General features: G+C 50.1%; 1 protein-coding gene across 2 annotated transcripts in view; it reads left to right on the top strand.

Annotated features, from left to right (window-relative positions):
* The first annotated feature begins 1,285 nt into the window (after nt 1-1,285).
* Nucleotides 1,286-14,640, top strand: part of Adamts15 (ADAM metallopeptidase with thrombospondin type 1 motif 15) — a 23,698-nt gene continuing 10,343 nt past the window's right edge. The window contains exons 1-4 of one of the 2 annotated variants that reach the window (XM_021207174.2): nt 1,286-2,536; nt 12,166-12,298; nt 12,728-12,895; nt 13,124-13,407. In XM_021207174.2, coding sequence (XP_021062833.1) covers nt 1,580-2,536; nt 12,166-12,298; nt 12,728-12,895; nt 13,124-13,407 — 1,542 coding nt within the window. In that variant the 5' untranslated portion in view covers nt 1,286-1,579. Of the gene's footprint in view, nt 2,537-5,121; nt 5,237-12,165; nt 12,299-12,727; nt 12,896-13,123; nt 13,408-14,640 lie in introns of those variants that run through there. The other variant, XM_029543548.1, reaches the window with a different exon arrangement.

The raw sequence follows: 14,640 nt of genomic DNA, 5'->3' as shown, positions 1-14,640 counted from the left end.
AGCTCCAGTTCCAGATTCTGCAAAGATACAAGAACCTTGAGGTCTAGTGCCACATATCGGTGCCCAGCCTTCTCTCCAAACTGGATGGGAACTTTACAGCGTGATTGTGCTTTCTCCAGCTGATCCGAACTCACTCTCCCACTCCAGCGCCTTGCCCTATACTTGGGTAAGGATCAAAATACATACAGAGGGTACACGATCTACCTTCCATTGCCCACCAGTTCTTTGGCTCTCCCTGCTAGAAGACAACCAGCATTTGCTTGACTATTTCCTTCAGGCACTAGGATGCTAATAAATGCTTATTAAGGGCTTGCCTCCTCTCTTCAAGCCCTGATAACCAGTGTTAGCTGTAACTTCACCAGGACCTGTTTTGAAAGCCAGTTGCTATGCGGCTGTATGGGTTGCTGGAGATACTAAGTAGAAGGTCTTTTGCTTTCCCACCTTCCTCTGCTCTTCTCTGGGAGCTCTGGGCTTAGGGGGTGAGGGGAGGGTTGAAGGTCTCAGTGGCTCAAGACCAGAGACAGCCATCAGATAATTAGGAAGAGATGGAGTTTTGAGAGTTTATCATCTTTAATTTTAAATATAATTTATTTAATTATAAGCTTATGTAATTTAGTTTTAAATAATGGCTGCATTTAACATCTGCATGGCAGAATTCCTGAAAACCTGGCAGTCTGTCTGAACCCATTCGGCACAGTGCTAACCCCACAGGGCAGCCCGTGTGGGGTCTGGGTTCAAGAAGGGCTGGCTGTGTTTCTTGGAGGTTGTTCTCCCAACACTAGGACGTTTAAAGGGCCTCGGTTTGAGGTCCTTTTGGAGACTTGATGGTTAAGAAGCAGGGTGGGGGCTGTTGCAACTGGAGGAAAGAGGTGGGCCTGGAAAAAGAGGTCAGTGCTGTCTTGGTTCCAGACTCCGGGACCCAGCTGCCTTGGGAAGGCTAAGACCCAGAGAGCTCACAGATGTCCACCAAGGCAGTAGTAACTGATGCATCTCCGCACTGGGGTACCTAGCGCGAAAAACGTGAATAGGCTCCAGCGTTCGTTTCTTAGGTCAGCCCACGCCTCCTGCCTCGGCATAACGCCACTCCCTCCTCGCCAAGTGGCTCTTGCTCAGGAGGCGGGACCGAGTTCTCCAGTGGCCCCTGGAGGCTCCAGGCAGCGAGCTCTGGGAGGCTGGAAGGGGAGTTAGGGGAGGGGCGCTGACTGGGCAGTCCAAAGAGGAGGGGGCCTTTAATAGGCTCGCCCAGCGCCTAGTTTGCTGCACCGCGAGCAGCTGCGGTTCGCGAAGCAACCCGCCACCTCGCGTCACTTCTCCACGGCAAATTTTCGCCTGTGCACTTGACAGCGATCGTACTAAAGCTCCCAGAGCGCGCTTTGCTCAGGGAGGAACAGGTAGGAGGCGCGGGCTGCCCTGTGCACGCTCGCTGCCCTGGGAGGAGTCTCGCGGACTTGGTTGGCTGTCCTTTCTGGGAACTGCCCATTGTCCCGGGCGTTGGTGTGTGGGCTACAAGGGGACAGTGCTTGCCGTGGGAGCCGGGCTAAGTCCCATCCCAGAGCACGTCTGTGCGCGGCCCGGCGCCATGCTTCTACTGGGCATCTCAATCCTGGCTCTCGCCTGGCGACCTGCTGGCAGCTCCGAGCCAGAGTGGGAGGTGGTCGTTCCAATCCGACGGGACCCGGACATCAATGGCCGCCACTACTACAGGAGGGGTACGGAGGACTCCGGGGATCAGGGTCTCATTTTTCAGATCACAGCTTTTCAGCAGGACTTTTATCTACACCTGACCCCGGATGCCCAGTTCCTGGCTCCCGCCTTTGCTACTGAGTATCTAGGTGTCCCGCTGCAGAGACTCACTGGCAGTTCTCTAGACCTGCGACGCTGCTTCTATTCCGGGTATGTGAACGCCGAGCCAGACTCCTTTGCTGCTGTGAGCCTATGCGGGGGTCTCCGCGGAGCCTTTGGCTACCGAGGTGCGGAGTATGTCATTAGCCCTCTGCCCAACACCAGCGCGCCAGAGGCGCAGCGTCACAGCCAGGGCGCACACCTTCTCCAGCGCCGGGGTGCTCCTGTAGGGCCTTCCGGAGACCCCACCTCTCGCTGCGGGGTGGCCTCTGGCTGGAACCCCGCCATCCTGAGGGCTCTGGACCCTTATAAGCCACGGCGGACGGGCTCGGGGGAGAACCACCATCGGCGCAGGTCTGGGCGCGCCAAACGCTTCGTGTCTATACCACGGTACGTGGAGACACTGGTGGTGGCGGACGAGTCAATGGTCAAGTTTCACGGCGCGGATTTGGAACATTATCTGCTGACGCTGCTAGCCACGGCAGCGCGACTCTACCGCCACCCCAGCATCCTCAACCCTATCAACATCGTGGTGGTCAAGGTGTTACTCTTAGGAGATCGTGACACTGGGCCCAAGGTCACAGGCAACGCGGCCCTGACTCTGCGCAACTTCTGTGCCTGGCAGAAAAAGCTGAACAAAGTGAGCGACAAGCACCCTGAGTACTGGGACACAGCCATCCTCTTCACCAGACAGGTGAGTTCATCTGTCACCTTTTCGGATTTAACCCCATTTTTCTTTTTCTTTCTTCTTTTTTTTTTGGGGGGGGAGGTCATTGAGTTTAGATCTCCAAAGCCCTTTTGTGCCACCCAATGCCCCCTTTAAATTGGTTCCTTTCGAATTCTAGCGTTGGAAGTTCTATATAGAGTCCTCTCCTAGGCTCAGCAGAGCTCCATCTCATGTGCTTCTGGGGAGGTTGGTGGCGATCCTGCTTTATCCGAAGGTGTTGTCCTGATGCAGCCAATCAGCGCCTTCTGGATCAGGTGCTGAGGGGCTGGAACCCAGGAAGTTGCCGCCCCTGAGCTGCTGTTTGTTTTCAAGACCGATAGGAGGCGCTATGAGGATGGTGTTGTAGATGGTGGCAATGGGAACTCCTTCCCTTCTCTGTGGGTGGCTAAGTTGTCTCTGACATCTCCAAACAGGCTAACTTTTGCTAGATGGAGTCCTGGAAGGTGATTCAAGGTCAGTGCCTGCTGCATTTCTAGTGGGCAACAACATGTCATCCTTTCTCTGTCTTGGGTCTGGGAATCCTGCACTGAGACAGAGGGGATCATTGCAATAGTTTGTGAGTTGCTATGAAAGGCCAGACTTACGTATACGCCCCACCGCCGCTTCTCTCAACATCCTTTTCTGTTGGGCCTTGTCCATATGATTCCTAGCGTGCAGTCTAAGAAGGCCACTTGTTTGGAACTGGAACCATTTCACTTGGAGCTTCACTTAGAATTGAACTGGTGAAACTGCCTTTTAGTTTTCTCAGATCCTTGTTAGTAGATGGTGACCTGTCCAGCTAGCTAGCTGTATCCTAAGAGCAGGGAACAGTGCTCACGCCCTAGTCTGAAGACCATCCCACGAGGGCAGAACACCTGCTCTGCCCTTGCTGGGCAAGTTGGTGTGAACTTAGTCAAGAGCCTTTGGGCATTCCAGATGCAGGGTTGGAAAGATATGAAGATGGAACCAGAGAGACGGACTCAGATGTGGGAAGAGAGCCCTGCCTTCCTCGAGTCTTTACCAGATCTTCCATCTCAAGAAGCCATTAACCTGTGAACATTTAGATCCCTAAGTGTTGCCCTAAAAATTTGGGCGCTGTGGAGATCTGGATTCCTAAAATTCTTTAGACACTGGAGAAAAAGTGTCTAAAAGTGCCCTGCTTTCTCTGAGTTTTGGGGGCCTTGATGTGAATCCCTATAGCACTCTTGTTTTTTTTATTTTATTTTATTTTATTTTATTTTATTTTATTTTATTTTATTTTATTATCATAACCACAACATTCTGGCCACAGTACAGGATTCTTTATTACCTCCATGCCTCTCACTCTCCTTGTTTCTAAATGGCCACTTAGAGTTGGTCATGCGCCCATGAGCTGGAGCCCGAGCCTTCCACAGTAACCCATTTGGCACAGCTAGTCCTTTCCTGCGCTGGAACTTCCTCCTTTCCCAGCCTCTTCTCCTCCCACCACCTGGTTTCTCTAGGGAGGTCTTTGGCCTGAGCCTTGTTTCCTTGTGCTCATTCTTCCAACTGAGGTCTGTTGAGCGGCTGCAGCCCCAGCCCTAGAAGCCCTGCTTGAGTCACTGGGAAACTGCAGAAGAGGGTTCGGCTTCTGCGCCCAGACCAGCTCTGCAGTCAGATGGCTGGGAGAGAAAGGAAAGGCCAAGAACGGGATATCTTAATGGGTAAAGCAGCTGCTGTCCCATCCGCTACCTGAGATGCCCCTGTGGAGGTCACCCCCTGGCTCTGGAATAACAGAGCTCAGTCCAGTGAAGGCTGACTTTTGGAACCCACCCCGAGAAGAAGAGTCCCCGCTGGGAAAGTAGGCCACACCATCAGAAGAGATGGCCTTTTTGAAGAGACGCAATCAAACAGCATGGCAGCTTCTGTTTCTCAGTGGCGGCCCTCAGTGGGCCATGTCATCTGTGCATAATGGGGAAAAGCTGCGTGACCACTTGGTTCAGGAGCGGTGGCGTACAGATGTGAGTGTGAGAAGCTGCTTTTCTCTTAGGTACTTGGAGGGCAAAGCTAGAGAGCAGGGAGTCTGTGTTGGCAGGCCCGTCAACAAGGTTCGAGTGTCATGCTTGGATAAACAGCTCCTCCCCCACCTCCTCACCAGCACAGATTTTTGGGGCCTGTTTTACTCTCGGAGTCCTAGGAACATCTCATTCCTGAGGCACAACCCCTCCTCCCCCAAAACCTCCCCGGGGGAAGGTACAGTATTGGATGAGAACACGAGCAAACAGCTGTTCTTTCTAGACCAAGACAAATGCGGTCTCCAGGAACCTTAGCTGTCCGGAAGAGAGAATACATTGATCATACAGCAAGTGTTTTGACAATTGGAAGAGTTTCTGTAAGGATTCAGAGTAAGCTCGTGGACAAAGAGAGCACATCTGATTTTGCAAAGCAGCCAGCCTCCGGGCTCATAACAGCAGGGTGAGGTCAGCCCAGGAACAGATCGAGCCAGAGTCCTTCTCATTTATTTCTATGAAGAGTGCAATCTCTCTGGCTTCTTGTTGCTCGCGGGGCTGCAGATGTCAGGTGCTTACTGCTGCGACTCCTTAGGCCCCGATTTGCTGAGTCCTCCCTGTCTTCAGGCCCAGGGCCTCTGCTGCTTCAGTAACCCTTTGTGGCACAAATGGCTTTTGTCCATTCACTCATTCGTCCTCTTGAGCATCTACAGACTTCCAGGTAGGATCCTGGCTGGAGCTGTGCATACTAATAAGGTGTGGCCCAAGCCCTCCTAGGAATTGTCAGTGTGGCAAAGAGCTGTCAGTCACAGCATGATATGTTACGTGCTCCCCTGTGGGGAGCTCCATGTGTGTGTGTGTGTGTGTGTGTGTGTGTGTGTGTGTGTGTGTGTGTGTGGCCTAGGGAGCACTGGAGTGGGCAGAGAAGCCTGCTTCTGAGTTATAAATGACCTCTCTTTGCTCCATCTGCTTCACTATTTGTGACATTTCCTCTTTTGACATGACTTCATTTTCCTTTTTTATGACTTGTACTTTATGTCCCGCTTTCACTCATTTTATTTCTCTCTACTTGGTGTCATTTCACGGCATTCTCCCTCCATTCTTTAACCTTCTCTTTCTTCCTCTTTTGGGATTATCCAGGTGGACTCAACTGTCTTATGGTCTTCATTCACACTCCCAACTTTCCCCGTTCACAACCCCCGAAGCCTGGCACTGATTTTGTGGTTTTGTTCTTGAGCAGTACCATATTTTGTTGGGAGGAGCGGTGTGTGTGTGTGTGTGTGTGTGTGTGTGTGTATGCATATGCGATGAGTGTATCTGCCCCTGGAGGTCAGACATATAAATCCCCCTAGAGCTGGAGTCGTAGGTGGTTTTGAGCTTCTTGACTTGGGAGCTGGGAACCGAACTCAGGTCCTCTGCGAGAGCAGTATGTGCTCTTAACCGTTAAGCCGTGTTTCCAGATGCTGTGTGTTGGGTAGGGAGTGGGATGTTTTCTATATTATGCAGAGCAGAATCTTTAGGGAAGCAGAGCCTGCCAATCAAGCACTTGCAGCAGGTAGTGCAGTCGGCGTTCAGATAGAAAGCTATGAGTTGTGAAATGACGACTTGTGTTTTATATCCACCTCCCAGCATGGAATTGTTACTGCATCAGGTTCTGTTCTGAAGTCAGACTTTGGAAGCTCTCAGGAGAGAGGGGCCTTTCTTTACATTCTCCCTCCTCATACCTTTCATATTCTCCATTTATATATTCTTACTACACAGCTCAGGTTGGCCTCAAACTCCTCATCCTTCTGCCTCAGCTGCTGGAGTGATGGCTTCCTTTCACCCACTCCTTTTACTAAGAACATTATTTTATGTGCATTTGCCACATGTGTGTATGAGCATCACATGTGCTCTTGGGACCTTCCTAAGCCAGGGAAAGGCTTTGGATCCTGTGGAACTGGAATTCTGGAGGGTTGTGAGCCACCATGTGGGGCCTGGGAACGGAGTCTAGGTCATCTACAAGTGCAGAAAGTGCTCTTAACAGCGGAGCCATCTCTCAAATTAATTAGTTAAATGAACTACTGGGTTAATTAACAAAAGCGACTTCTGCCTTAGGTGTTGCTCTCTTCCTTCCTTTAAACTTCACTGTGGCTGTTTCCTTCCCTCCACACCTCAATGCTCTTCCCACCGTGTCTTGACTCCTTGACTTGCACACGTGGTCCAATGGAAAGGCCTCTGGCTTGGAGTTGAGCAGACGCAAATTCGAACCTCAGCACTTGGCCTTCCTATCGATGGACTGTGAGTCAGCTATTTGAACTCCACTTTCCTCAACTGTAGAAGGCATGAGACTCCACTTGTGGGGGGCTATTTTGAGGATTAGCTGCTTTCTCATCTAGCATAGCCATCCAATGGTAGCAGCTAGCATTTTTATTACCTGAGCAGCTGCTTTTGCTAGGTTTCTTGTTCTTCAATAAGTACATACAGATTCCCTTGCCAAAATGTAAATTTGGGATAGTCTTGATTTAAAGCCTTCTGTGTCATTGCCCTTGCAAGCACAGCATCCTTGCCGGACTAATACTCTTGTGTTTGTGTGGGGATTATGGGTGCCAGTGCTTGCCAATCCCTTTAAGGCAGGCATCCCATCACATCGTTGTAGCCCCGCACAGGCCCATGTATCTGGTGGCTCATCAAGTACATGGAGGAGTCAGGGGAAGCTATGGGGTACTTGGGTACTTTGCCTCTGCCTGGGGACCATTAATCCAACTTTCAGGCTGTCAGCCTCCAGTGTTGATTTCTTCTGGCATTTCTTCTTGGTTCTCTGCCGCCGGGCTTTGCCCTAGGGAAAGGTAGGGCCCCGTCAAGGAGCATGTTAATCCACCCTGGAGTCAGTAGACAGGGTGCATAGCCGGGACAGGGTCAGTGTGTCTATGCAGGTGCGAGGCAAGGAGGCAGCAGCTTGCTCAGTCGGCCTGGCCTGCATCAGATGCTGCTGTCAGTATTTACTCTAGCCAGTTCCTGCTCCCTGGGGCTCTCCTTATCTATGGTCACCAGCACTGTCTTGACCTGGTGACCTAGGGTAGACGATCTATTCCTTCTTGAGGACCTTCTGCGTCTTCATCTTGGAGTAGATGTACTCCTGAAGCAATAAACAATCCTGGAAGAGCTCAGCCCGGGGGCTACACTCCCTACCTTTCCACTCTCCTCTGCCTGGCCCGGGGATCTTTGCAACCCCTGACAACTGATTACTTTGTGTGGGTCTCTTCTGTAAATCAGGGCTTAGTAATGGCATCTTTCTTAAAAGGGGGATTTAATGAGTAACTCAGGTAGAACTCATGCCGCAGCAGCATCTGGGACCCCGTGGCAGCTCAGTGATGGCTAGCTGTCATCATAGAGGCGACGAGGATCCCTCTTGAAGTCCTAGTTTCTAGAGAGGTCCAGCCTTCCTGCAAGTGTTGGTTTCTTTTCTTCCTCAGTGAGATAATTCCTGTCCCTCTGACTGACTATTCTGGTCTCTTGCAGTAATACCATTTTCTACATCTGGAAGGGTTTACATGAAGATCACACCACATTTGTTAGTAGTTCCAGCCCACCTTCCCAGCTTTCCTCTATAACACTTTTAACTTAATGGTACAAGCTCTGAATTGCTAGATTGTACTTCTGGAAAAGCAAATCCATGATTAGAAAGGATAAACAAATGAATTTTGTGATGGACCAAAATAAAAGAAATGGTGTTATGTGGCACAGATTGGGGTGGGAAATGAGTCAGGGGTCCTGTTCATGCTTTCTGTTGGTGATCATGGTATCCTTCCTAGTAAGATACAATTCGGAGCAAAGAGCACTGCTGTGTTGACCCCAGTGTCAAAAGCTATGAATTAGAGACCCTGCGCTTCACTTGAGAGTACATGGCCTTAGGTGTGTTACCCCAGCTCATCAGCGGAGTGAGAGGCTGGTTCTGATGTTCTGTGACCACTGTGGATGCTAGAATATGGCTCTCATGATGCACCCTGGCTCATGAACTTGGTTACATAAGAACACATAGATTTTTTTCCTGCCAAATTAAAAAAAAAAAATAACATGCTTGATTTTTATGACTTCCCCTTGGGCTTCGTCTCAGTACGCGCATGTGCAACAGAGGAGGTAAGGAAGAGCGTGAGTGGGGAATTTTGGCAGCAATTGTGTGTGGGGAGAAACTCTGGTAAACACGGATCTGACCACCACGAAGTGCCAGCCTTATTTACCTAAAGCGCCAAACCTAACTAGGAAAAGTCAGGAAAGGAATGCAGGAGGAGTAAGCTTTTGGCTAAGGTAGTTCTCGGAGCCTCTGGGGAAAGCAACTACGACTGTAAAGAAAAATGGCAAAGTTCTAGACAGAGTGAATCAGGTAGGGACCGGGCTGAGAGATGCCACCGTCCTCTTCTGGGCAGAAAGAAATAGGACAGTCTCTGCCTTTTAGAGTCGGTGCCTGAGCTAAGAAGGTTAAAGCAATTCAAGTGGCTCCAAGTTCATTCAAGAAGGGTGGAGACATTCCATGCCATAAACGAGGTACAACTGGGCCCTGAGCAAATGCCTGTGGGCGTTCAAAGCTCTCCATCTCGGATTCATCATTTGCTTCCTTTATTGGGTGAAGGGGGACAGAACTTCTGCCCTAGCAGCTCGTCTTCCAACCCTAAGGATGCAGGTGACTGGGGGACCTCTGTCCCCTGCTACCCCCTTCCCCACAGACCTTGCTGGCTCTCCTTGTTCCTTTTGTTTAATCCACGAAGCTGAGGCTGCTGGACAGAAAGAACAGGTTGCTCCTGGCCAGGAAGGACCTACAGTTGCTTGTGTGTAGGAGGGAGGATCCACTTCCTATAAAGGAAAGATGTCTTGCTGTGGGGACCTCCCAACCGCAGAGGCTGCTACAGGGGTGTTAGGATCTCATGCTGGCTCTGCTCTGGTCACTTCTGAGGGGCTGGGTGGCAACAGGCAGTGCAGTGACAGTTGAGGCAGAGGAGCCTGGACTTCCCTGTGAGTTATACTGCTCAGCCTAGAGGCTCCTTATGGTTCTAAAAGTAGGCTGTGCTCTGTGTTCTTGTCATAAACAACAGCGCCAGAGGGGGCTGAGCTCTTAGCCTGGAGAAGGAAGGAGAAGCTTAAGCCATTGGATAGTTCAAGTTCTAGTTGAGAACTGGCTCTCCCCCAGGGCAGCAAACTGAGGTATTGAGGGAAGGAGGGACTTGGCCAAAGACACACAGGCACTTAGCATTGGGACGCAGTTCTCTAGGTCCTTATTCCAGCGTCTTCCTGCTTCTCTTGCGTGGGGCCTGCCTGTGTGTGGGGGGCCTGGGAGCTACAGAAGGTGCTTGTACTATAGGCGTTGGGCTTCAGTCATAGGGCTGACATCTCCAGATCACCCTCTCCTCCAACTGGGATCTTGTGATTTTATGTCCTGGGACATACGATGCTTTGGCCTAACCCTTGTTCCGTTACTAGGGTTTTTCTTCCGTATCTTCCATGTTTTCTCCTGTCCCAAGCTTGTCTGTGACATTTTGACAGTGGTTGTTTCTTAGGTTTTCAGGGCTTTGGGGAAGGGGGAGGGGCTTTCTAGAACATGAAGCCTTTGAAAAGGGAAAGTCACAAGGAAAGGAAAGGAAAGGAAAGGAAAGGAAAGGAAAGGAAAGGAAAGGAAAGGAAAGGAAAGGAAAGGAAAGGAAAGGAAAAGAAAGGAAAGGAAAGGAAAGGAAGTAAATTTGAAGTCTCGAGTGAAGTTCCTGGAAGTGAAAGAGGTGCATCACTCACACAGGCAGTAAAACAAAGGTCAGGCATTCACAGTGCCTGTCACTAACTCTGACTGCTTGGGTTCAGGCTGGTCACCCTCATGGTTTTCTCTGGCCAGAAAAACTGTTAACTCATTAGGAGGTGTGACTATCACCTGCCTGTTTGACTGCTCGGGTGGTAAACTTCTGAGTGCTCTGGGTTAAACTTTGCTGATTCTTTTTGTACTATGACCCATGCCTTCTGGCCCCACTAACCCTGCTGCTTCCCATCTCTCCCCAGGACAGTATATGTATGTATACAGACACACACACACACACACAGACACACACACACACACAGACACACACACAGACACACACACAGACACACACACAGACACACACACACAGACACACACAGAGAAACACACAGAGACATACACACGCATACACATATACACATAGAGACATGCATACACACATACACATAGAGACATACACACACACACTCACACACACAGAAACACACATAGAGACATACACACAAATACACACATACACATAGAGACATACACACATACACACTCACACACACAGACACAGATGCACACATAGACACACACACATACACACGTAGACATTGAGACATACACACACACACACACACACACTCACTCACACACGGAACAAAATTGAGTAGAGTTCTGCATGCATGCTCACCTTGACCCTCTTGATCTCACAGAAGAACGTGACATCTTATCCTCAAGTATTGCTGAGCCACTGGTGGGGACATCCAAATCCCGTTATACAGCCCCTTAGCTCATGACTCTTCAATGTGATGTGAGACTCTCTAAACATCACCTCCTTCATCTGTGGGAGGCGATAATTAGCCAGTGAGGATTAGATGGGGTCATGCATGTGAACCGTGGCCATCATTAATTATGTACCTTAGTTTTCACCATTTGCAAATAGATAAGGTAATATATCTGCCTCCTAAGGCTGTTTCGAGGACCAAATCTCCATATGTTTTAAAGACAATAACATAAAGAAGAGTTAACATCCATCTTCTCAGGGGAACAAATTGTGCACGAGTGTTTTACCCCACTTCCAGCTTAGTTCTCAAGGTTACTAGGTGCATCCATGGCCTGTAGTGATGAATAAGGTCTTTGGGATCTTCATCCATGGAAATCGCTTTAGCATCCCCTGGAAATACTTGCTAATACAGTGTGCTGCTGTGAGGCCCAGCTTCTGCAGCATCAGGTCTCTAGATACAAAGGAGGGATCCTTCTGCTTAGGTGATGATCTCTACCTTCTATCCCTAGCAACCCTTGAGTCCGTGTTCCCCTTGAGCTTTGTTAGCTCATTAACTGTGTGTACACAGTGGCTCAGGTCCACCTCTTTCTGCTTCCTGTCAGCTCAAGGAAGCTGAGTCTCTGGCGGGGGTAGATCTTTGGCTGGCCAACCTATGGCTGGGAATCTGAACTTAATTCATAGTTGTCCAAAAGTCAGTCACTCCACAAAAATAGAGACTGCTCAGAGTTGCCTGTGGATGGGGAATGTGGCTGCTTTTTACCCCAGCATGCCTCAGCGAGCCCTGATCACAACCTCACCCTGCTGTGGGAGTCACTGGTTTTCTGACCTTCTCTATATAAAGATGTGGCCCTTGTAGTTTAATTTTGAACCTCCTAATTTCCTCCCACAGGACTTCCCTGGGTAGGGTACATTCTTCTTTGTGAGCCACACAGCTTTCTTCTTGGGGCCACCTCCTTTGGCCTGGGTTGATTCCATGAATAGTTCCACAAGCCTTTAGCACAAAAGCTCTGGCCCGGCTTGGCAACTGCAAATGCCCCTCGGATGGCCTTCCCTTTCTTCAGACACCCTTCTGTTACCATCTCTAACCTTAGTCTGGTGTCTTATCTCCTCCACCTGGCAGGACCTATGCGGGGCTACCACCTGTGACACCTTGGGTATGGCTGATGTAGGCACCATGTGCGACCCCAAGAGAAGCTGCTCTGTCATCGAGGACGATGGGCTCCCGTCAGCCTTCACCACTGCCCATGAGCTGGGTAAGGCTGGGAGGGAGGGAAGCTTTTACCTCTGGGGTTGATCTGGACTTGTGCTGGGTGCTTGGGTGGGAGGGGACACATTCGCCTTTGCTGTGAGCTTCCCATCTGCTTCTTTCTGCTGGAGATGTCAGAATCCTTCCTTGGGGCCGGCAACTGCCTCGGGGCGGGCTTTCATTCTTTTCTAATTGCTGCGGCTTGGATGACACTTGGGTACTTCCGGGGAGAATACATTAAAGACAAGGTGACACACTCCCATCCTTACCTAGCTCGTAGCCTGATGGAGGAGATGGGAGACAAGAGCACAGGACGTCTACAAAGCAGACAGTACTGAAAACGGCCACAGGGCTCCCTTGCTTCTCCCACTGCCTCCGGCAGCCCCTCCTCAGATCTTTGCTCCTGTCTCCTGAATCATTTTGCTCCATCCCACAGGCCATGTGTTCAACATGCCTCATGACAACGTGAAGGTGTGTGAGGAGGTGTTTGGGAAGCTCAGAGCCAACCACATGATGTCTCCGACCCTCATCCAGATTGACCGTGCCAACCCCTGGTCAGCCTGCAGCGCTGCCATTATTACCGATTTCCTGGACAGTGGGCATGGTAAGCCGGGTGGCTGAGAGGAGCAGGGTTGAGTGCGAAGGGCTCGGTGGCAATGCTTACTATCCCCTTAGATGTCCTCTGTACCTGAAAGGTGACAGGGACTTGGGTTCTGACTCAGATCTATTTTAGTTATCCCTTGCTTCACTTTCTCTCTACCACTTATGTTCTAAGACAGCCAGGCCTCACCCTTTCCATCTTGTCCCAACTAATGTCCTTGTATCTATGCAGGTGACTGCCTCCTGGACCAGCCCAGCAAGCCCATCACCCTGCCTGAGGACCTGCCGGGCACAAGCTACAGTTTGAGCCAGCAATGCGAGCTGGCCTTTGGTGTGGGCTCTAAGCCCTGCCCATACATGCAGTACTGTACAAAGCTGTGGTGCACTGGCAAGGCCAAGGGGCAGATGGTGTGCCAGACCCGCCACTTCCCCTGGGCAGATGGCACCAGCTGTGGGGAGGGCAAGTTCTGCCTCAAGGGAGCCTGTGTGGAGAGACACAACCCAAACAAGTACCGGGTGAGCTCTTGTGTCAGGGAATGCTGGGGGAGGGGTGGGCCTGCACCTCACTGATTTAGTTTTGATGGAAGTTGCTGGTCACACTATGACGGTCACATTGCATTGCAATGACTCCATTGCTGTCTGTGGTCTCCTCTCTCTCTCTTTCTCTCTCTCTCTCTCTCTCTCTCTCTCTCTCTCTCTCTCTCTCTGCCCTCTCATGTGTATGCCCTCTCATGTGTATGTGTGTGTGTGTGTGTGTGTGTGTGTGTGTGTGTGTGCATGGTGTATGCTTATGTGTGATGTATGTGTGTGTATGAATGTGTATGTGTGATATGCATGTGTGTATGAGTGTGTGTGTGCGTGTGTGTGATATGTGTGTGTATTGCATGCACGAGTGTGATGTATGTGTGTGGTGTATGCTTACATGTGATGTATGTATGTGAATGTGTATGTGTGATATGCATGTTTGTATTCATGTGTATGATGTATGTGTGTGTTGTACGCGTGTATGAGATACGCGCGCGCGTGTGTGTATGTGTGTGTGTGTGTAATTTATGTATGTGTGTGCCTGTCCAAGTACATTTGCCAGAGATTCATGTCATGTTGTTTTCCTCAACTGGGTTTTTACTTTATTTTTTTGAGACAGGGTCTCTCACTGAATCTAGAACTTTCTAGTGAGCCCATGGGTTACACCTACCTCTGTTCTGTAGCTCTGAGGTCACAGGCACCTACCACACCAAACTTATGTGGGTGTTGGAGGTTTGAATATAGGTCCTGTACTTGCACAGCAAACAATTTATCCACAGAACCCCCATGCCATCCCCAGTCCCCTATTTTCTTTGTTGACACTAAGACTGGAGAAACACTGTAGTGGGTCAGATAATACCCCGAGTCTTTGCATACTTGAGTTGAAGCTTTGGGCAGGGCTGGGATTAGCCCTGGGCTTTCCTGTGCAGGGAGGAGCTTTGGCATAGAGCTGAAAGTCTTACTGTGAGTAGCTCGCTCTTCCGCTCTGTCTTCTCTTCCCTCATCAACCCCTTCCATTCTGGGGTGGGGGATGGAGAGGTGGGATCACACAGATGAGCCAGGCATAGTGACGAGATGAAGCAAACCCTAAGCATGTACTTCAGGGACCAGACACATCCTCAACTCAGATATAGTTCTTCTTCTTCTTCTTCTTCTTCTTCTTCTTCTTCTTCTTCTTCTTCTTCTTCTTCTTCTTCTTCTTCTTCTTCTTCTTCTTCTTCTTCT

The sequence above is a fragment of the Mus pahari genome, chromosome 10 (assembly GCF_900095145.1).
Source record: "Mus pahari chromosome 10, PAHARI_EIJ_v1.1, whole genome shotgun sequence".
Classification (NCBI taxonomy): Eukaryota; Metazoa; Chordata; class Mammalia; order Rodentia; family Muridae; genus Mus; species Mus pahari.
The sequence above is the reverse complement of the archived record's forward strand: the minus strand, read 5'-3'. Positions and strand labels throughout refer to the sequence as shown.